Source organism: Marmota marmota, unplaced genomic scaffold (assembly GCF_001458135.2).
Source record: "Marmota marmota marmota unplaced genomic scaffold, marMar, whole genome shotgun sequence".
In the NCBI taxonomy this organism is placed as follows: domain Eukaryota; kingdom Metazoa; phylum Chordata; class Mammalia; order Rodentia; family Sciuridae; genus Marmota; species Marmota marmota.
Window position 1 is genome coordinate 19798485 of NW_026000241.1, and position 22550 is coordinate 19821034.

The 22550-nt window shown below is 42.4% G+C and overlaps 2 protein-coding genes across 2 annotated transcripts in view; one reads left to right on the top strand and one right to left on the bottom strand.

Annotated features, from left to right (window-relative positions):
* Window positions 1–4946, top strand: part of Glb1 (galactosidase beta 1) — a 135631-nt gene extending 130685 nt beyond the window's left edge. The window contains exon 20 of the transcript XR_007344348.1: window positions 3480–4946. The gene's annotated coding sequence lies outside the window, so the exon portion shown is untranslated. The remainder of the gene's footprint in view (window positions 1–3479) is intronic.
* An 11980-nt stretch (window positions 4947–16926) lies between these two features.
* The window catches only part of Trim71 (tripartite motif containing 71), a 70429-nt gene continuing 64805 nt past the window's right edge, over window positions 16927–22550 (bottom strand). The window contains exon 4 of the mRNA XM_015489626.2: window positions 16927–19573. Coding sequence (XP_015345112.1) covers window positions 18122–19573 — 1452 coding nt within the window. The 3' untranslated portion in view covers window positions 16927–18121. The remainder of the gene's footprint in view (window positions 19574–22550) is intronic.

Here is a 22550-nt window from a genome sequence, read left to right on the forward strand (position 1 = left end):
TAGCATGATTAAACCTTTACACCATGTATACCATAAATATACATAATCTTTATTAGTTAAAAAAAACAACAGTATTGGTAATTTAGGTGGTGGTAGGATGGGAAGTCAGCTTCCTAAGCACAAAAAAGAAATTTTACTTTAGAAGGTAACTTTTTAAAAATGCTAAAAATCCAACAAACCTGCTATCCAATTGTAAACAGCAAAAGTCATTCCTTTAAAAATTAGGACCATGGCTGGGCGTGGTAACACATGCCTATGATCTAGCAGCTGGGGAGGCTGAGGCAGGAGAATTGCAAGTTCAAAGCCAGCCTCAGCAAAAGCAAGGCGCTAAGCAATGCAGCAAGACCCTGTCTCCAAAGAAAATACAAAATAGGGCTGGAAATGTGGCTGAGTGGTTGAGAACTCGAGTTCAATCCCTAGTACCCCTCACCAAAAAAAAAAAATATTAGGACCATGACTGTGATGCCCACCACCAATTCTATTATAGCCAGTAGGAAAATATAAGAGTTAAGAAGATATAATGAATTCAACAAATTAAACAAAAATCAGATGTATACTTAACAGTGAACAAAGCCTTTTTAAAATTTTCATTTAAAATAACAGAACAAAAAGCTTAGAAATAAAAGGAGATGAAAGGCTTGTATTCTGAAAACTACAAAATGTTGTTGGAAGAAATAAAAGTTACAAGTAAATGAGGAAATGACCCATGCTTACAGACTGGAAGATTTAGTATAGTATTACCCAAAGTGATCTAAAGATTCAGTGGCATCCCTACCACAATCTCAACATCACTTTTTCCACAAATAGAAAAATCCATCTTAAAATTCATATAAAATCTCAAGGGGCCTGCAGAGCCAAAACAATCTTGACCTACACTTCCTGGTTTCAAAACTTATTACAAAAAGCCATGTTAATCCAAATAATGTGAAACTGGCACAAACACACAGAAATGGAATACTCAGAAACCCTCACAAGTATGGTCAAATCTCTTTTTGCATTGTCTTTATTTCATCCCATTCCCTCTGTATAGTAATGATGTCACTTAGTACATTCTCTGGGGGATGTGGTCAAATTAGCTTTGAGAAGGGTGCCAAGATTATTCAATAGGGAAAAGACAACACCATTTATTGAAAGACTTAAGAAAACTGGAGCTCCAAACGCAAAAGAATAAAGTTGAATGCTTACCTTACACAAATAACAGCTAAACTATAAAACTTGGGGAAAGAAATATAAGGGAAAAGCTTCATGCTAATGAATTTCACAATGATTTCTTGTACCAAAAGTACAGATAACAAAAGGAAAAACAGATGAACTGAACTGCATCAAAATTTAAAATTTCACCACATGGTGGCGCTCACCTGCAACTGAGTGGTAGGGCTCTTGTGGAGCATGCAAGAGGCCCTGGGTTCAATCCCCAGTGACACTAGAAAGGAAAGGACAAAGACTTTTTGATTTGGTGAATTTTAACCAGGTTGAGTTTGAGAATGAGAGAGAGAGAGAAAGGGAGACAATTTTTTTAATATTTATTTTTTAGTTTTTGGGCGGACACAACATCTTTCTTTGTATGTGGTGCTGAGGATTGAACCCGGGCCGCACGCATGCCAGGCGAGCGTGCTACCGCTTGAGCCACATCCCCAGCCTCCAGGTTGAGTTTTCAAGAACATTTTTTAATAAACAGCCAGGTGCGGTGGCACGCACTTCTAATCCCAGTGGCTTGGGAGGCTGAGGCAGGAGGAATGCAAGTTCAAAGCCAGCAGCAGCAACTTGGTGAGATCCTAAGCAACTTAGCAAGTAAAAATATCTGGGGAGGTGGCTCAGTGGTTAAGTGCCACTGGGTTCAATCCCTCGTGCCAATTTTTTTTTTTTTTTTTTAAGTTTCTGTGCATAAAAGGATATGATCAAAAAAGTGAAAAGGTGGGTTGGGGTTGTAGCTCAGTGGTAGAGCGCTTGTCTCACATGTGCGAGGCCTTGGGTTCGATCCTCAGCACCACATAAAAATAAATAAAGATTTTTTTAAAAAGTGAAAAGGCAATCTGCAGAACGGGGGTAAATATTTGCAAATCATATCTGATAAGTGGTTAATATGCAAAATATTTAAAGAAACCCTACAACAAGAAAGACAACCTGATATAAGAATAAAATAAAGTATCCAGAAATGAACTTCAGCAACTAGTCCAAAAACAGATTGAAGCATTTTATCACATTCTAGTCTCCAGATTGAAACCTACTGTGTGAAATTCAGAATTTTTTAGTCCCCCTTGGGAACCTGAAATGGAAAGAACTGCTCTCTCCATACCTGCTAACATCAAAATGTTCCATCACCTAAGGTTAGTCCTTCAGAACATATCCTTTGTACCACTGCCCACTCCATGCCCACCTGATTCACATGCAGACCACTGAATCCCATTCCATAATAACCAATTCCCTTTCTGCCTTTCAGTGTGCCCTGACAGACTCTTCCTCCTTCCTGAACCCATTTCAATATTCAGCACAAATGTGTATATTTCAAGAGTATAATCAATAGGCTGGGAATGTAACTCAGTGGTCGAGGGCTTGCTTACATGTATAAGGCCCTGGGTTCCATCCCCAACAACAACAAAATAGATTATAGCATTGTAACACTGCTATATTGTACATGAAGGGACAATGGGGAATAGGCACCACAGGGATTTTTAATATAGAGATTTAGCCAGGCGAGCCGGTGAACACCTGTAATCCCAGTGGCTCAAGAGGCTGAGGCAGGAGGATTTCAAGTTCAAAGCCAGCCTAAGCAACTTAGCGAAGCACTAAGCAACTCACAGTTACACTCTGTCTCTAAATAAAATACAAAAAGGACTGGGGATGTGGCTCAGTGGTTAAATGCCCCTGAGTTCAATCCCTGGTGCCAAAAGAGAGAAAGGGAAGGGGGAGGGAAGGAGGGAGGGAGAGAGAGAAGCTTAGTTGTCATACTATCAAGAAGGTGATATGAAGAGTTCTGAGGGAGCTGGCAAGAAATTTTGTTCCTGCAGCTCTGAGACTCCTTGGTGGGACCTGTGGAGGCAATAAGTACCATGGTGATTGGCAGACAGACTATAGAGGAACATCATCATCTGTGGCTGCCTTCCCCCACCCCCCAGGGTGAAAGGAGGAGAAAAACCTATCAGAAAATAATGGTGCCACCTTGAACAAAATAACAGGCATGTCCCACCACACTACTCAGCTAAGATATATTTCTTTGATTCTCTTGGTTTACCCAATAGGGAACAGAAGAAGAAATGTCATTAACTACTGTTGACAAATGATTCCTCTTGCATATAGTTAATTGAGAAGTGGGACCAATTTGGTCAAGGTTCAGTCAAGCTGAATTTTAAGAAAATGTGAAGTTTTCTACATTTCATTACACAATGTCAAAATCTCACTGTATACTTTTCTGTTACTGCTGTAACAAATTGCCACAAACTCAGAGGATTAAACAACATCTGTTTCCATGCATTTTCCAGCTTGCTGAGACCACCAACCTTCCACAGTCTGTGGGCTCTTCCAGATTCCGTCAGCACTGCAGCTTCTTCTCGCCCCTGGCATCAAAACGTTCCATCGCCTACCTTCATTTTATTTAAAAAACCCTGTGGGTGACATCTGGCCCACCCAGATCATCCAGGATGATTTCCCTTTCTCCAAGTCCTTAATTTAGTAATTTCTGCAAATTCCTTTTGAATGTAAAGCAGCACATTCACAGGTTCTGGAGATAAGGACATGGACATCTTTATGGGCTACAATCCTGTATCACATCACATTGAGCAATATTACCACTGACACCAGAAAACTCTTACTCAAAAATTATTATATTCATACTAACAGATGCAAGTTCTCCAAGATTGTAATTTTTGCTTGAAAGCCCAGTGGGTTTTATTTTGTTTTGTTTTGTTGTTGTTGTTAACCAAGGATTGAACCCAGGGATGCTTAACCACTGAACCACATTCCCGGTAGAGACTGGGTCTCACTGAGTTGCTCAGCACCTCACTTTTTGCTGAAGCTGGCTTTGAACTAGCGATTCTCCTGTCTCAGCCTCCCAAACCACTGGGATTACAGGCATGTGCCAACACGCCAGGTGAATGCTCAGTTTTTATCATTGGCAATAGTCAATGGTTTCACTTAAAATGACAAGCTTGCTTCATTGATTTTCAATATCTATTGAATAAAATTGTGGTTATTTCACGTAAGATGAAAATTCCATAAGAATTCAAGGGTAGAGATAATAATCTTAGTAAAAACAAAAATTTGTTAAGTAAAATTGGTACTAGGAGAACAGAGCAAAAAAGAGTTAACATTTTTGAGTACAATTTGAAGGCACTGAATTAATTTGTCCAAAGATCCCAGCATTTTTGGCCTGCAACTGCTTTTGCATCCTCAGAACAAAGACAAAGAGTGAAGAACAAAGTTATAGTGTCAGTATGAATATTAATTTGATATCAGATCCCCTGGAAAGAGTGGCAAAGACCTACCACCTCCTACCCTCACCAGGGGTCTATGAGCCATATCACACCTTGAAAATTGCTATTTACAGAAATAAAACCTGCCAGCAGATGGCAGTAGGTACAGTAGCATTTCCCAATTTGCATTAACCATTATTTAGGAAAGTGATTTCATTAAAAAGGAATTTAAATTTTTGCCTTAAAGTTCAAAGATAGCATCTCCTTTCAGAAATTAAACTAGACCAAATAAATCCATGAAACAGGTGCTACTTCAGCTTACAACTCAATGACCCAACAACTTTAAGTACTACAGGCCTCTCATTTTGTCACGAAGAACACGAAAAATAGTACATAGCCTTGGTACAGGAACTCTGCCATTTTACTAAATAGTGCAAAATTCAAAAAAGTGTTCTGCCAACTAAAATTACTCTAAAATTGAAGCATTTCCCTTAAAGAATCATGTACAGAGTTTAATAAAACATTTTTTCAATTAAATGTTATTCAGTCTTTTTCTTTATTAAAACATCAGGGTACTGAGAAATAGCTTAAAGAAATTTTAATGAGACCATCTACATATTGTCATCAGGCTTCTTGATTGACGCCTTTTTTTTTTTAATAGAGAAAAGGTAAAGAATTTTATTTCTAAAACAGTATATTGATGAATATCATCGATGATTCTAGAAGGCAACCAGGGGAAATGAAATTTTCATGTAGGAGCGCTGGTCATAGCTTAACTTTCTTAACTTTTAGTCAAACAATATGAACAGTTTAAATTTGAAGCATATATTTGTCAAATTGTTCTGCGAAATGGTTGTTCCAATTTATATTTCAAAACAGAACTTTTCTGTGCCTATGTGAGGATTCAATTATTCAACAAAATTTTCTAAACATCTGCATATCTAGCACCATGCTGATCTTAAGGTGAATGTAAATTGCCTAGTGGCACTGGTTTCCTAATCCAGGGGAAGAGTCAGTCAAAGGTATATGGACACCATTAACATGTACTATGTAAAGTAAGATTTTAACAATTGGATAGTAAAATGAGATAAGGTTAATATAAAGCATAACATTGAATAAGTGAGATATGAGATACGGTTCTGTAAGAGAACAGAAATCCCACCTGGCTCTTGTTCAAGTAAAAGAGATCTGGGAAGAGTTGCTCTGTGCCTGCTATATTTGCAAAACGAAGAAAACATGACAAGTACTGACTGGCAAAGCAAACCAGACACTGGGGCCAGAGGCAAGGACTGGAGAAGGGGTGTGTTAGGAGTCCAGCCGGCTCCAAAGACTAACTTCCCCATCCCCGGAGAAGAGCAGTCCAATGGTGAGCCCTGCTAGCTCACGTGATCCTTACCCACCAATCAGACTAGCCCTGCTGGCTCACATGATCCTTACCCACCAATCAGAAAGCACCCCATGCCAACTGTCAAACCCTTCAACCATTAAACTGTCATAACTGTAAAACCACACCCGGCTCTATAAATATGCAGAGCTGTTCCTCGGTAAACGGGCATTTTCTCTGAGGACGAGCCTTGTTCGTTCTTTCAGGGTAGACAACCTGTTCCAGAATGTAATGTTTAGAGCGGGACATTAATGGTTAACCAAAGTTAGTCAGAAGCTTAAGTCATCATAGGCATCAGCACCTTCTGAAATCAAGAGCCAACCCCATAATCTCATCAATCCTCTCACACTGAATGTTAGCTCTGGGTCAGAACACAGTAATGAATATGTGCCTAAGACCTCATCTAGTAGGCTGTCACTTAGGAATATCTCTGGGATGGTCAACTCCCACCTTCTAGTTTCCTTTCGAGTTCCTGATGGGTTTTCTTCTGCCCTAAAGCCAGGCTTCCCTTTCCTACACGCTCATGGGGCTGCAGAGCAGTCTTTCTTAGAGCTTAACAATGACAATATGAAAATCCTTCCAATCCACTTTGTATTCAAGGAACTATATACAAACGGAATGAAGGGGGATGGGGGGGAGGGTTCTTGGAGCTGAGGTTGGCTGGCCCCATGGATTTTTTTTCCCCCCAAAGGGAGATGCCATCAACTCATGGCTAGGTCCCTTCACCACCTTCCCATGGCCACATAACCAAGACACCTATTTGTGCCCAACAGAGCTGAAAAGAAATATGGTGGCAGGCTGTTAACGGTAGCCTCTGCTCTGAAGTTGTAATTGGGGTGTGTCTGTGCACCCTCCCAGCCAAATGCAAACAGGGAAAGAAAGGACACTTCTGCTTCTGAGTGGCTAGCTTCAAGGTACAAGGCAAATGAGTGGCAGAAGCCAGTCACCACTGTGTGGGTTGACTTCAATTTCACAGGCCTTCAAGGACCAGGCAATGAGGGAATCACGTAAAAGTTACTTGCCTGGAGTTGCCAGCTTTGCAGGATTCACTGGGACATGAGCCTAGTGGTCCATGAGAGCCACTGGGACATCTAGAGCTGTCTCCCTTGCACCCTGTCAGGGCTCAGCCAGCACAACGAACTACAGAGTCAACTCATGTCATGCTCTCAGCCATAAAAGCCCTTACTGCTTTCCTTTCGTAGCTGACTCCAGGTCTTCCTCAAAGACCAGTTCGTCGCCATCTTCTCCTCTAAGTCACCTCTAACCTGGGCTTTAGCCTGAAGTCATCCTGCATGGAGACTGCTCCATCGTCACCACCCAAAGTGGAACCAGAATTGCACCATAATGACTTGCCAGGGCTTTGGAGTCAAGAGCCCAAACTTCATTCACAGTCAGGTTCTGCAACCTCCAGGCTGTGTAACCCCAAGGAAGGAACTTAGTCTGAAATCACCTTTCTCATCTTTAAAAAGAAAAGATGGGAAAGCCTCCATCTGAGATACTGGGAAAATTGAACCGTAATGAGGTAAACACTGCGCAGGGATGAGGAAATAGGCATTTCTAGATTTATGGCAGTCCCAGATTGCGCTGGTAGAACTAGAATGACCAGATGGAAGCAGTACTGGGGACTGAACGTAGAGGTTCAATGTACTGAGCTATGTGTCCCCAGCCCTTTTTATTTCTTGAGATGTCATCTTGCTGAGACAAACCTGGCACTTGCCATCTTCCTGTCTCAAACTTGGAGTTGGATTATTTGCAGCATTTAAGAGACCAGTGAGGAAGCCCTTGTCCACTGTGACACAGCCACCAGGGGTCAGTGGTGGTTCTCAGTCTATCCAACCAACATCATTAAACACTAACTCCTGTGTGAATTCCTGCGGGTGAGGTGGTTGTCCCATTACCAACACCTTGAGCAACACAATATACCTTTCCTCAACACGGGGAGCCGCCATTGTGAAGCTGGCTCCAGTGGGTCTGGGTTCCCAATGAGCCACTCAGTGAGGTCCTTTTCCATCCAGGACTTATTTCTCATCAGGACCCTGCATAGCAGCCATGTCTTCCCACATGGTCTTTCCTGAGGGATACATGCCACAATCTGGGTGAGAAAGCAGTTCTCCTTTGATTGACCAGAGCCCAAACTCAGAAAGGTTGTGAGCACCATCAGGCCCTCTCTGACCTTGAGCAAATTACTGAACCATTTAAAGGAGGAACTGTTCAATTTTCCTACCTCCATGTCTGCTGTAGGGCACGAATACCCCAGCATCACCACCCTGATTTAGAAGAGCCTGAGTGCGTCCTACACTATCTTCACAGCTCTCCTTGGTAGGATTAAATCCAAGTTACCTCCTCTGGTACTCTTCTCAATATTGTACTTTTGCTTGTCCTCCCTCCTCCCTGCCAAGGTCTCTGCTCTCTTGCAGCCCCACCCCCACCCCAAACTAAGTTTCACACAGATTCTCGTGGAGTGGCCTGGTTATAGGAATACAGACTACATCTTAAGTAGACAGAATTCCATTGCAGGATGAGGAGGACAGTGGAACTCAAGACAGCTAGCAGAGAGGCTGGCCCATGTGGCTGGGCCAGGGGAGGTCCCAGATGCCATGATCCCTTGATGCGAGTGGACCAGAAAGAGAGAAGGGCATTGCAGAGGACATTAGGAAGGAATGGGGATGTCTGCTACTCGGGGGAATCAGTCAAACTTTATAGCACTTGCCCAGCTTCTTGGCTAGTGGCGGACAGCAATTCAAACTTGGGTCTGCCATGTAGTGACAGAACCCAGGAAGAAAAAGGCAATGGAAAGCGAGGCCAGGAGAACAGAGGTAGAGAGGGCAACTGCTGCAGTGACCGACACATTAACAGAGAAGCACTCATTAGAGTGAAAATAAAGGAAAGGAGGTCACGACGGGGTCACTTCAGGAGAATGATTTTTAGCGAGACTGGAAACTGGGAACTCAGGATGAGATCCATGGACAGGGAGCCTAGCACACTCAACAACACCTGGCAGGCAGAGGCATTCAAGACATCTGTTTGGATTTGGGGGTGTCATTCAATGGTAGATGCTTGCCTGATGTGTGCAAGGTCCTAGGTTTCATCACCAGCACTAGGGGGGAAAAATCTACAGCAGACAATGAGTAAAGTGAAGAAACGAAAACAAAAAAGCATAAGTGGTTGAAATTATGTTGCTTATTAAATTCTCAACACCTTGCCTAAGTCTGTTCATCTATTCTTCAAATGTATTGAGTGTTTATGCTGGACACGGTTTTAGGCAATGGGAACACAGAAAGAGTGATTGAGCTCAACGGGGAAGGAAGTAGTTATTTTAAAAGGGATTGTTCAGTTTGATCGTGTTGAGTTTGGTGGTAGAATTTTTCCTGTAATCCCAGCAACTCCGGAGGCTGAGGCAGGAGGATAGCAAGCTCAAGTCCAGCGACTTAGTGAGACCCTATCTCAAAAAATAAAAAGGAGTGGAATATAGCTCAATGATAGAGCGTCCAGGGTTCAATAACCAGTGTAGTGCCAAGGAGGAAAAAGGGGGTGGGTGGGGGGCACCTACACTGTCCTATCCTAACTCCACAAATGGCCCCGCCCATTAAGCAGTGGTTATGTTGCAGCGTGGAAGGTGGAGCAATGAGTGGGTCTGGAATCCCCACAGAGCCTATTATTACTTAGATCCTGCTGGAATTGACTGGCAAGCAAGCTTGATGTGCCCCTCTTGCATGAAGGCAAAGAATATAGTGTGTTCTCTTCTCATTCCCATCACAGACCTTAAAGTTGGGGGGCACATTCCTAACTTCAGTTCCCAAACTTCAAGAGGATCTCTCTACACTCCAGGAGTATTTCTGTTCCTGTCGCCCTTACCCCATCTTGCCAAGCGCTCATCCTAGTGCCAGCCCCAGATAACCAGTGATTCCTCTGGCAGAAGGCGGTCCATGTTGTTCTTGAAATCTCCTTGTATAGCAGATCTCCTAGTATGAAAAGTTAAAAAAAAAAAAAATCAGATTAATACTAGTTAGATTGGTCCAGGGAAAATAGAATATAGCCAGTGTAATATTACCAGAAACAGAACTCTGTAAGCATTTGATAGTCATTTCAAAAACATGTTAGGAATGGCTGGCCATAAAGGTTGCCATGATCTGCCAGGCACACCCTCTATCATCTATAATAAGGCAAGAAAATTACCAAATTCAAGGCCAGCACTGGCAACTTATAAAACTCTTTCTTAAAATGGAATAGGCTAGGGCTGGGGATATAGCTCAGTGGGTGGAGTGCTTGCCTCACATTCACAAGGCCCTAAGTTCAGTTTCCAGCACCACCACCAGGACCACCAACACCCCGACCCCAAAGGAATAGGCTGGGAATATAGGTCAGTGCTTGCTTAGCGAATAAGAGGCCCTGGGTTAAATTAAATGCCCAGTACCTAAAATACCAAGAAAATAACAACTTTTTTTTTTTTTTTTTTTGCTTTTCCAGTCATTAGTTGAAGGACATTTGGGCAAAACTATCAATACTCACATGCTTGGTTCCACGTGGATTTGATTCTCTTGATGTATCAGGCAAGTGTAACAGGGCTCTGTTTTAACACTATGATGAACTTCCAAATTGTGTTCAAGTGTTTTACTGTTCTGCAATCCACCCACAATGAATATAAGTTCTCATTTCTCCCCATTCTTGTTGATACTTGATACAGTAGCCTGCCACCAAGGACAGTAATCATCCTGAAAGTCTGAGCCCTTCCAAACGCAACTCAACTGTTTAGAATTGACTGCAGGAAGCGCATGGGGACTGAGCCATCAGGAGTAGACTTTTGTTCCCTCAGAATTAGGTACAACATTTAATTAGCTTCTCCTGGAGATTATTAGAATTGAAATTCCTTTCCTTTAAAAAAAAGGGGGGGGGGAGGGGGGTCAGCACATCCATCCAAACTTCACATTCAACAATCTCCTGTAAGGGGAAATAAAAGAGTACTGGCACAACACATGGAGAATGGATGGGTAGAGGTAGAGGCAAGAGTGTAGGGACAGGCATTACTGATAGACAGTTCATTATGTTGCATTCTATCTGAAATCCTTAGGAAAAATTACTACCTGAGATGTGATGCGATTTGACACTGAAGGTATCAACGAAGAAAAGATTATTCTTCTAAATGTTCAGTGTTAACATGGGATTAACTAAAGGAAGAGCAAAGTATCCCTATATCAGATACTGATGCCCTGTACTTTTAGAAGCTGTTGTCTAAACCAGGTGCAGAAGAGCATGCCTGTAATCCCAGATATGCAGGAGGCCAAGTCAGGAGGATCACAAGTTTGAGGCCAGCTTGGGCAAATTAGCAAGGCTTCTCTCAGAAGAATTTTAAAAAGTGCTACAAATATGATTGTGTGGTAGAGTTGGCTAACAAGCATGAGATGCTGGGTTCAAACCTCAATGCCTCCCCCCGCCCCGCAACACACACACACACACACAAAATCATTAAGCTGAGGTGAGCCTAGTTCGATAAAATGTAGTTCAAATAAAAAAGTGGAATTCCCAAAGTAAGTTCTGGACACACAGAGCTTAAAACAACAAGCAAACAAAACCCCACATTATCCATGTAGCATTCAGAAGGCAACCCTCCACCCCAAACAGAAAAGCCAGGTAAATGACTTGGACCCAGAGTTTAGGCACAAAATAACCCTCTGCCGCACCTCCACTTCCACAGGCAGATTCTGAGGCTAGCACCAGCCAGAAAGGAGGCGGGCAGCCAGTGGCAAAGGGAAGCACATTTCTGACTCTTAGAAGGTTAAATCACATGAACATGCCCCTCTAAAGGTACATCCACTTCTCAGCTCCTCTGGGAGAAGGTAGGCCCAGGGTTAAAGCCAGATTTTGAAACTTTCGACTCTTATTAAATATTTCTTCTACTTCAAAATGCTGGCATTTGATTGTTTTGTGAAAACACAGAAGAGCTGAATGTAGCCCGCCCGCCAAAGCTCATGGACTCCCTTTTTCTCAGGGGCAGTGCATACATCCATATTTATTCTGGATTAAATGATCACACAGACACATCATATCCATGGAAAAACCCTCTTGTTTATTTGATTAAACAAAAATAAAATAAGCTGCATAGGAACAATTTTAAAGTCCAAAGAGACACCAACTTTGTTTTAAGGCTGTAGTAGCTGATACAGCATCTCCTTGCTACCTTCTCCAGCCTTCTCTATGGACCAAAGCGATACATTCAGAAGCCTGTGAGCTAATACAGGAGTTTTTGAACACTTTTCCATTGGTTCTTCATCTGCTCATTGCCTGTCATGCCTGCGGCCTGCAACATTAACATTTAAAGATTTAAAAGTAAAAGCCAAAGGGGGGAAGGGGGGAAAAAAACAAACAAAGAAAAACCCACTTTTGCCTACTAAAGGTTTGGGGGAAAATCTTGATTTCCCCACCCATCCACCGAAATGATGGGGTCAGCATTCCCAAGGCCAAGACCACTTAAAAAGTGGCAAAAGGCAGTTGGCACCCCACAAGGGCCGACAGTCTGCTTTGTGCAGCCAGAGAAGTTATTGTGGTGGTGCGTATTTCTCCTATCAGTTTGCCTGGAACAAATAATAAAAATTAGAGGTTTAATATAGTCAGTATGACTGACACCGGGCATAAGATCTGTGTTAGAATCCCCCAATCCTGCATTTACTTTTCCTTTAAAAACAAAAACTCAACCCAGTCACATATTCTATACAAAAAAAAAAGAAAAAGAAAAAAGAAAGAAAATTAAAGCATTTTGCTGACCAGGCATGAGATCTAATGAACAATATTAAACAAGATTTATTAAAAAAAAAAATACTAACAACCCTCCCACCCAACTGACTATACCTATCATGCTAGTTTAAAACATCCCTTTACCCACCCACCCTCATCTGCATTGACTTTAGGGGAAAAGGGGGGGAAAAAAAGACATCTTACCACCCCAAACACAAGAAAACCCCCTAAATGTGAAAAACTCTTCCTCTGAAGACAACTACACAAACTGCTAGAAACATAAAGAACTATTACAGAGCTGGTTATTTAAAGAAAGTAAACACTTTGCTACACACGCCAACATTCAGCCAGTGTGCTCTGAGATAGCCTTAAGAAAAAAATACTACCTGAGCTCGTAAGTTAATACAATCATTAAAAGGAGGTCTAAGACCGTGTGGATACACAAAACTTTTAGAACCATTGCTGGTTAAATGATGATGGAGAACATCCCACCAGGCTGGCTTGTTAACCCGTAAGATCAGTTTTTTTTTTTAAATAGACATTATTGAGGTATTTCTTCACCGTGACATTTACAAACCCAACTCTCATTATTACAGTGGTGTCAGGACCCTCTCTTCTCACTGAACCAAAAAATCAAACAGGGAAGAGGAGGGGCAGAAGGTCAATACAGTATATCCTGATAATGTGCTTCTCAAATTTATCAAGTATTTAACAAACAAGTAAAGGGGGAGGGGGGGACCCGTCCACATGTTTACCTTTGGTAGAAAAAAAAAATTAAAACACAAAACAAAAGGGCAACACACACTTCGCCTGTCACTGCTCAAAAGCAACAGTGATTGCTGAGAGGTCATGGCCATGGACATCCTGCTGGGTTCAGAAAGCTACAGTTACAATCATGAAGTCAAAAGGATTCTCATTCCCTTCAAATGTGTGATGTTTTCAACTAGACTTCAAATTTCCCCCTAAAAGGGTATATCTGCAGACATTGGAATACAGAGATAAAACATTTTTTCTCTTGAAGAGAAAGAGACCTAAGGTCTTTATTTCTAATTCCTCCTACATCCTCCAATAGATCAGATTAACCAGTAGTTTCATAATACTGAACAACATGGTAAAGGCATATATATATATATATAGTTCTTTTTCAGAGGGGGGAAAGTCTGATTGGTGAGAACTACTTGGGTTTATGACTGCATTTACCTGATGTCTCTTTCTTTTAAAGGTCAATCTGACGTTTCTCCTGAAGAAACCAGGTCTAGATTTATGAAAACATTTCTTACAGAGGTAGGTAGCTTCCCACTTCCACCCACTCCCCACTGGATTAATAATACTCTTCTTTCCAGAACCATCATATGCTAACATGAGGTAGATGACTTTTGCCAAAAGTGAGGTAGAAACTAAATGAAAGGAGTTAGGAAGCCAGAGAAAGCCTCAAGGCCTTGGAAGGAGCAGCTCTATGCAACCATCTTGCGCAAGTACACGAGTTTGACTTTTATACAGCCCCAGACTGTTGGAAACTCAGTAAGAGCGATGTTCTAAATAAATACCCTAAATACTTTTTGGCACCACTGGCTTTGTTTTTTTTTTTTTTTTTTTTAATTTTTCCTTTTTTAAACAACAGAAAAACAAGCCTAAAACTTTGGCATATCTTTCACTATCTACCAGAACACAGAATCTGAGAATCTTCCAAACAGGAAGACAACACATAAACAAAGAATATTCTGCTGCTTCTAGCCTAAAAGACTTCCCTCTTCCAATAATTAAGCTTTGGCTTAATCAGAGTAAAACACACTGAGCCAATCTCAAGCTGTTCTCTTTTCACTCCATCACAAAGTGCCTTGATCCTGGCAACTTCTTTGGCCCAAAATATTATTTTGATTCTGATTATGGTACCCTTGCATGTTTCCCCAAATAAGTTAGACTTAAAGGGCATTGATTGAGGGGTTAGTGCACCTGGGGTACAGCCTGGGCCACTGGGCTCCAGTCAACTGGGGCATCACCTGTCAGCCACAATTAAGCACAGGTTCTGAGATAGGATTTTCTTGTGACCAAGTTAAAATAGAGAAATGATTCTTTTTATTGAAAAGGACTAAATTTTGAAATGTTAAGTTGGTGTCAAAGCATTTTTACCTATAGGTTTGATTGCCTTCAGACACCTCAATACTCAAACCTATATATGCAATTCCAATGGGCACTCCGAATACAGACTGACCTTAAGTCCTGCCACCTCCCCACTAACCACATCAGACCTACATAGGGACAACTGTGTAATTATCACTTACTCCCTAGAGACATTTTATTCTGCCTCAGGGCACCCAGGACCTAGTCTTTTTCACCACATTGAAGACTCTCTCATCTTTGACCCAATTCCTACCTACCCTGGTATTACCTCTTCTGGGGCAGGAGACAAGCATTTGGAAACATGTGCTTTAGACAGCCTCACACCAGGGAGTATAACGCGTTGGCTTTTTAAATCATCTTTCTTTGATCTGGAACATTCCATATAATACAATAAACACTCTCCAAAGTGCTTAGCACCAATCCCTATGGGTCAGGAGTCTATTTCAGGCAGCCACAAATGGCAGATTGTTTTTTAAAACAAAAGCTTCCCAAACGTGACCATGTTTCTCAGATGCCACTCATGCCCCACTTCAGGTGCAGAAAGGTAAAGAGCCATTCCACCACTGAGGCCACCGACACGACCGCTTCAGGGAGTGACCCTACCTGGGTGCTCTAAGTCTGCAAAGTGGTCCATCTATTAACCTGATTATTTCAGCCACGGAAAGGAAAACCTGGATTCACCAACAAAATCCACTGTAAAATGTTAGACAAGTCTTTTTTATCTACTGTTCTTCACCAAGAAAATTTCTCATTCAGGATTCCGATATCTCCCCACATAATAGAGAAGCAGAGGAGAAAAAGAGTAAATGAAGATGGAATAAAAAATTCAAAAAGTGGTGTGACCAACTGAAATAACTTTTCCCAACCACAAATATGACCTAGATTTTTGGAAAACATTTTTATCAAGATCCATTTCTTCAATTAAAAAAAAGTTGTTTTTTTTTTTTTAAGGCATTTAAAACCAGTTGTTTTGGGTAGGCAGTTGGGGGAGGAAGGACAATCACCTCCAAGCTACTGCAAAAAAACTGTAAAAGTCTTTAGTCACAAATATAAAATTAATGCATATTTTTTTAAAAAGTCTTTAGTTACATGAACTCTCAGAACTTACAGGAAAGACAAAAGGTTAACTGAATAGAAATGGGAAATGATTAACTGTTAAGATATCAAAAAGAAGAGAGGGCTTGTACCACCTTCCTAACAACAATTTGAAGTTATTTTCTAATTTTTGGATCTTTTTTTGCATACAGCTCTTCTTTTGTGAGATGAGTCCCCCCCACTCCCCCGACCATTTTGGTCACTCAAGAAAACCTAGAATTAAAAGTGATGGGAGGAGGTAGCCTAGCTTGAACTGAAAAAAAATCAAAATCCAGCTGGGCATGCCTATGATCCCAGCTACTTGCTGGACAATTTAGCAAGACCCCGTCTCGAATTTTAAAAAGGGCTAGAGATATAACTTAGTGGTAGTGCACCCCTAGGTTCAATTCCCAGTACCTTAACAAAACAAACAAACAAATAATAATAAAGTAGAAAGGAGGTGGGTGGGAAAAGCAATTTGATTGACTTGTCACATTATCCCCATCATCATCTTTTCTTTGGGGATGACAAAACTAAATCCCTCCATTTAAAGCCACATCCATTTTGCAATAGCTCTTAAACACATGACCAAGAAACTGATCAATTAGTCTTTCTGTTTCAAACATGAGGTCTCCCTCATAAGCTACTGATGTCTGAGAGGACCTCTTTATCCTGAGTATCACTACTTCAGAATTTGGATCTGACATCAGTTATTTGAGGGAAAGAGGAACCCCCCTGGGTTCTAACAAGCAGTGTTACTAGCTCACCAGCTTTCCACTTAGAAGACAGAAAATGCCTAGAAGCACAAAGTTTTATACCCAAGTCCAGCTAATGAAGAAACCAATCCTGTAAAGTGACACAGATGCCATCCCCGCCACCCCGTTCTGCAAAAGGGGGGACTGGCTTACACAAGTTTTCATTCTTTGGTACCGAGATACAGGTTTAAGAAAAGTTTATCATGGCATACATTTCAGGTTGGGGTGATTTGGTTTACTAATCCTTTACATTCAAAGGCCTTGAGAGAAAAAAAAAAATACATGTTAATCATGAGGTCCTATAGCGTCACTAGGGTGCAATGATTCTGTAAAAGTGACCAGAGCAGAGGGTATGGGAACGGACTGCTCCAATTAATATGATGGTTAAACATTCTATTTCCCTGAACTTCCGAAGCAGGAAAAAAAAAAAATTGTGCTTTAATAGTAAGTTTATTCCTTTGCTTCTCTTCTCAGGAAAAGAAACTCCTAGCATACCAGAACATTCACTCTGGGGTCAGGGCAGAACCCTGCTCCTCCTGAATAGTCCCTGGTTTGGGATGGCCTTGCTTGGCCAGTGCCCTCTACCTACTCCTTCAGCACATGTCAATCCATGCCTGAAAACCCTTTCTCTGAGAATGAGGATAATTTTCTTCTTCCTTCCACTGAACTCTTTCTAACCAATAACAAAATAAGTATAATCAACTTTTGAGAATACTTTTCATTAAGAATCCTGAGCTATACCTACTTTTTTTAAGAAGCCAAAGTGTTTAAAAAAAAAAAAAAAAAAGGTTCCTTGGGATGTGCTGTGTCGTTCCCAGCTTTATTATTTTGGGTACAAGATGGCTTAAAATACACGTGTGTGCGCCCATGAGCACACATGTGCGCACACACACCCTCCCTAACAAAAAGATCAGGTGCCCTAAAGTACTAAAGGTCTGCTTTTCTTGGCTAGCAAGCCACAGCCACATCTCCCAGGAATTAAAAAAAAAAAAAAAAAGACGCTGAAGGGATGTTAGACACACTGAGGTAATAAGAGAACAGAGGAAAGTCCTCTGTTGCAGCATTAAAAAAAAAAAAAAAAAAATTTCCAAAAACAAAAAGATCAAACCACACAACACAATCTAAACACAGCATTCTCAAGAACACAAATACTCTACAATTATGAATTTTAAATCCTATTTTTCCCATGCTTTATAATTTTTTGCTTTTTTTTTTTTAACTTAGTAGTTTTTGGGTTTCCTTGGCTCAATCTACAAAATACACCCCGCCACACACATCCAGTGCCCTTGCAGCCATAGAGATGCTAGGCTTGTGCATATCGCGCCCCACATGGGGACAAGGGAAATGTGAACTCCACTGAGGAAGGGAAGAGGGCCTGCTGGAGAAGGAAATGGAAAGATTTATGAGGTAGATAGAAATTATCACTTCACAGGCTCAATCCCTGCACAAAAGACAAGTACATTCATCTGTAAAAAAATAAAGATGAGGTAGGACTTAAGCAATGTTGTACTTTTCTTGTTCTCTTAAAAAAAAAAAAAATTTAAGAAAGAAAGAAAACAGAAATTTCCCTGAGACTGCTTCTTCTTTGAAATTCAAAAAGAGAGAGACAAACACGCACACCCCAAACACAGAAACCTAGAAGACGCGATTTAGAAGATGAGGATTCGATTGTTGCCAAAGTCCACCACCACGATCATTCCATCAGGGGTGACTGCGATGCCGGAAGGGCGGTCCATCTGCCCAAAGCCACTGCCTTGAGCGCCAAACTTGCACAGGAAGCTGCCGTTGGCCTCAAACATCTGTACCCGGTGGTTCCTGGAATCGGCCACGATGATGCGCCCTTCCTGGTCCACAGCCACACCTTGCGGACGCAGGAACTGCCCATTCCCGGTGCCCTCGGAGCCCAGGAAGCGTGCCGACTGGCAGTCGGAATGAATGACCAGGAGCCTGTGGTTGTTGAAGTCGGTGACCACCAAGTGGCCCTCGTGGTTGAAGGCCACACCCCGCGGGGAATCAAAGTGCTTCCAGAGAGCCCCCTCGAAGCCGTACTTATTCAGGAAGACGCCATCAGGCCCGAACAGCTGGATCCGGTGGTTCCGGGTGTCTGAGACTAGGATCTTGCCCTCAGAATTCACCGCCACATCCCAAGGGTAGTTGAACTGCCCGTTTTTGGTTCCTTTCTCACCAAACTTGAGGAGGAACTGACCCTCAAAGGTAAAGATCTGGATGCGATGATTGTCCTTATCAGCCACCACGATTCTGCGTGAAGCATCGCAGGCCACCCCAGCTGGTCGGTCGAACTGGCCGGGCCGGGAGCCCAGAGTACCAAATTTGTGATGGAATGAGCCACAGGGCTTGAATACCTGGATGCGGTTATTGCTGCGGTCAGCGACGATAATGTAGCCCTCCTTGTCCACACTGACACCCCAAGGGCGACAGAGCTTGCCATCGCTATCACCCTCACTGCCGAAGCTCAGGCCTGGGAGCCCAATGCCCACGTAGCTGCGGCCTGATTTGACCACCACTTTGAAGGGGCTGTTCTCAATATGCTGGTTGCACATGGTCACCGACACCAGATGCTCGCCCTCTAGCTGGGGCCGGTAGCTCACCACATAAGTCCCGTTCTGCTGGTCACTCACCTCTGCACCAAACAGGTTGCCATCGGGGCCAAGGACCACAGCTGACATGAGGTCACCTCCCGAAAGGCGTGGCTCACCATCATGGTCGTAGCCAATGACAGTGAAGGAGGCAACCTTTCCCTGAAGGGCCCGCTTGAGGCCATCACCTGTGGCCTTTGTGAGAGGTGCAAAGGCCCCACTGCTAACAAAGCCAAAGGACTTGATGGCAAGGTACAGTGCCTGGTCAGGGGGTGTGAACATGATCCGATCATCTTCCTGAGGCTGCAGGAGGCTCCCCACGGTCTTCAGCTCCTGCACTTGGGCCAGCATCCGGTCTCGGGCCAGGAGGATGTCCAGTGCCCTACCCTCCTCCAGGACCTGCTGAACGGCACTGATGGTGCTCTCTAGCTTGTTGAGGTTTTGCCGAAGTTTCTCAACCTGCAGATACAGAGACTTGGCTTTCACCTGGCGGATCTTCTCTACCTGGAGGAAACGTAAGAGTAAGAAGAAAGGACACGATTTTAAAAATCAAGCCCTCAGTATCCACAGGCCACATCCATAGACTTAAGCTACTGCAGACAGAATACAATGGTGGTGGTGGTGGAGGAGGGGGTATGTGTGTCTGTACTTTTGTGTGTGTGTGGGGGGGGGGTGCTGGGGATTAGAACCCAGGATCTTGTGCATGCGAGGCAAGCACTCTACCAGCTAACTGAGCTACACTCCCCAGCCCAGTTGTCTGTACTTTTTTCATTGTCAGTATCAGAGACACACGGCTGGGGCTGAGGCTGGGGCTCAGGCTGGGGCTCAGTAGCAGAGCTCTTACCTATCAATGTGTGAGGTACTAGGTCTGATCCTTAGCATCACATAAAAATAAATAAAGGCATTCTGTACATCTATGACTACAAAAAAAAAAAAAAAAAAAGACAACTGGCTTGGGGTTGGAAGTGGTAGAGCCCTCACTTAGCACATGCAAGGACCTGGGTTCAATCTTCAGCGCTGCAGAGGACCCAAATAAATAAATCAATCAGATGGGGGAAAAAATTTTTTTTAAACCACCAAACCCTTTTGATAAAACAGAATCAAAATAGGCCTGGGGATGTGGTCAGTGGTTGAGTGTCCCTGAGTTCAATCCCCAGTCAAAAAAAAAAAGGTACCACCAGGGCTGGGGTTATGTAGCTCAGTGGTAGAGCGCTTGCCTGGCACATGGGAGGCACTGGGTTCCATCCTCAGCACCACATAAAAATAAAAGAAAAAGGTACTGTGTCCATCTACAACTAATATTAAAACAAAACACACCAACCCCAAAAAAGTCTAATAAGCAGTTCCAGGTTACAGGAGATGACTACTTAGATGTGACAACTAAATGCAATCAGTGATTCTGGACTGAATCCTGAGGTGCGGGAGAAACAGCAAGAAAGAACACTATTGAGATAACTGCTGAAGTGTAACTAGGGACTGAGGCTTAGACACTGTTACTGTATTAAGATTAACTTCCGAGTTAATAAGAGTAGCTCAGTGGTAGAGCAATTGCCTAACATGTACAAAGTCATAGGTTTGAACCCCAGTTCATTTAAAAAAAAAAAAAAAAAAAAAAAAAAGCCAGGTCCCAGTGGCTAAGGCAGGAGGATCATGAGTTCAAAGCCAGCCTCAACAATTTAGTGACTGTCTCAAAATTTAAGAAATAAAAAAATGTGGCTGGGGTTGTGGCTCAGTGGTTAACTGCCCCTGCATTCAATCACCAGCAAGGGTCGGGGTGAGGGGAAGGCATGACACAGAAAAAGGAAAATTAACCTTTTTGCAGGGCATGGGGGCTAACTCAAGTATTTAGGGGGTAAAGAGGCCATTTCTCCAATATTTCAACTTATTATCAAAATCATATCACATGCATGAATTTAAGCAACTGTGCATCAAAAATACTAGTGGAGAGGCTGGAGATGTGGCTCAAGCAGTAACATGCTCGCCTGGCATGCATGAGGCACTGGGTTCGATCCTCAGCACCACATAAAAATAAAATAAAGATGTTGTATCCATCGAAATTGAAAAATATTTTTTTTAAAAAAAAACCTCTCTCTCTCTCTCCTTTCTCGCTCTTTAAAAAAATAGTGGTAATTAATATTTTAAAAAATGCTGGTGAAAAATTCTATATTTACTAAACACATACAGACTTTTTTCCTTGTCAACCCTAAATAATACAGAGTAAGAATTATTTACACAGGGCTAGGGTTATATAGCTAAATGATAGAGCAACTTCCTAGCATGCACCAAGCCCTGTATCCCCAATACAGGGGGATAAAAAAATGCAATTATTTATACTATATTTTGTATTAAAAGTAAGCCAGAGATGATTTTAAAAATATAAAGGAATTGGGCATGGTGGTGCATTCCTGTAATCCCAGCTGAGAGGCTGAGGCAGGAAGGAGGATTGTAAACTAGAAATCAGGCTCAGTCAGAAATTTAAGGAGATCTCGTCTCAAAATAACAAGTGGTAGGAATGTAGCTCAGTGCTAAAGCACCCTAGATTTAGATTCAAACCTGGGGAAGGAAGGGGTGGAAGGGAGGAAAAGAAAATGGGGACAGAGAGAAAGGAAGGAGGAGTGAAAGAGAAAGTAAACAAAAACAGTTTTAAGCAGAGGAGTGAATGGATTTGTATGGCAAAAGTTTGGGTTTGTGGAGCATGACTGGGGGCGGGGGGAGAAAATGAGAAAGTGGACACTAGCTATCACCCAGGTGAGGGATGACTGTAGCTTAGACAACAGAGGTGGCAGTGAAGATGGAGAGCCAAGTGGCAGAAAGGACAGCAGAGGCAGCACTAGAGGGACACAAGATCTGTCTCCATCAAAACACTGAATATTTGAATGCAGGTACACTGGGAGCCAGGGATCTCTTTCTCCCCACCTCTCATCCATGCCTGCACACATGCAAAAAGAGAGATGTCACATGGAGAATGTAAGGAGGGTTGATGAGAGAAGGAACTCAAGACAAAAGCCCCAGTCACACAGAAGCTCTCTGCCCCTGAGTTTGGAGGAGTACTGAAGGCTGAACCCAGGGCCCCCCACACACACCAGCCACACGCTCTACCACTGAGCTACGTTCCCAGCCCCGTACTTCTGTATTTGAAGAACGGAGTTGAGAAACAGCTGGGGACCTAAAATGCCCTGCATCCAAATCTAGAGACAGCAAGCATTTGGAAAGAAGCCCTCTACAACTAAAAAGCTAGACTATAGGAACGTAAACTCCAACCTGTAAAAATAATTTCTTCTTCTGAAAATTCTCGAACCATTTAGAAATATATTTTATCTAAACAATGAAAATAGAACAATTTCTCAATGTTTTTGTTTGTTTGTTTTGCATTTTAAAAGTTCTGTAATTCTAACTGTGAAGGAAGCGAAATTCTCACTGTTTAAGGAAATCCACGCTTCTGAGTGCTCCACTGAAAGCCAATTTCAGATAAGAGCCCACT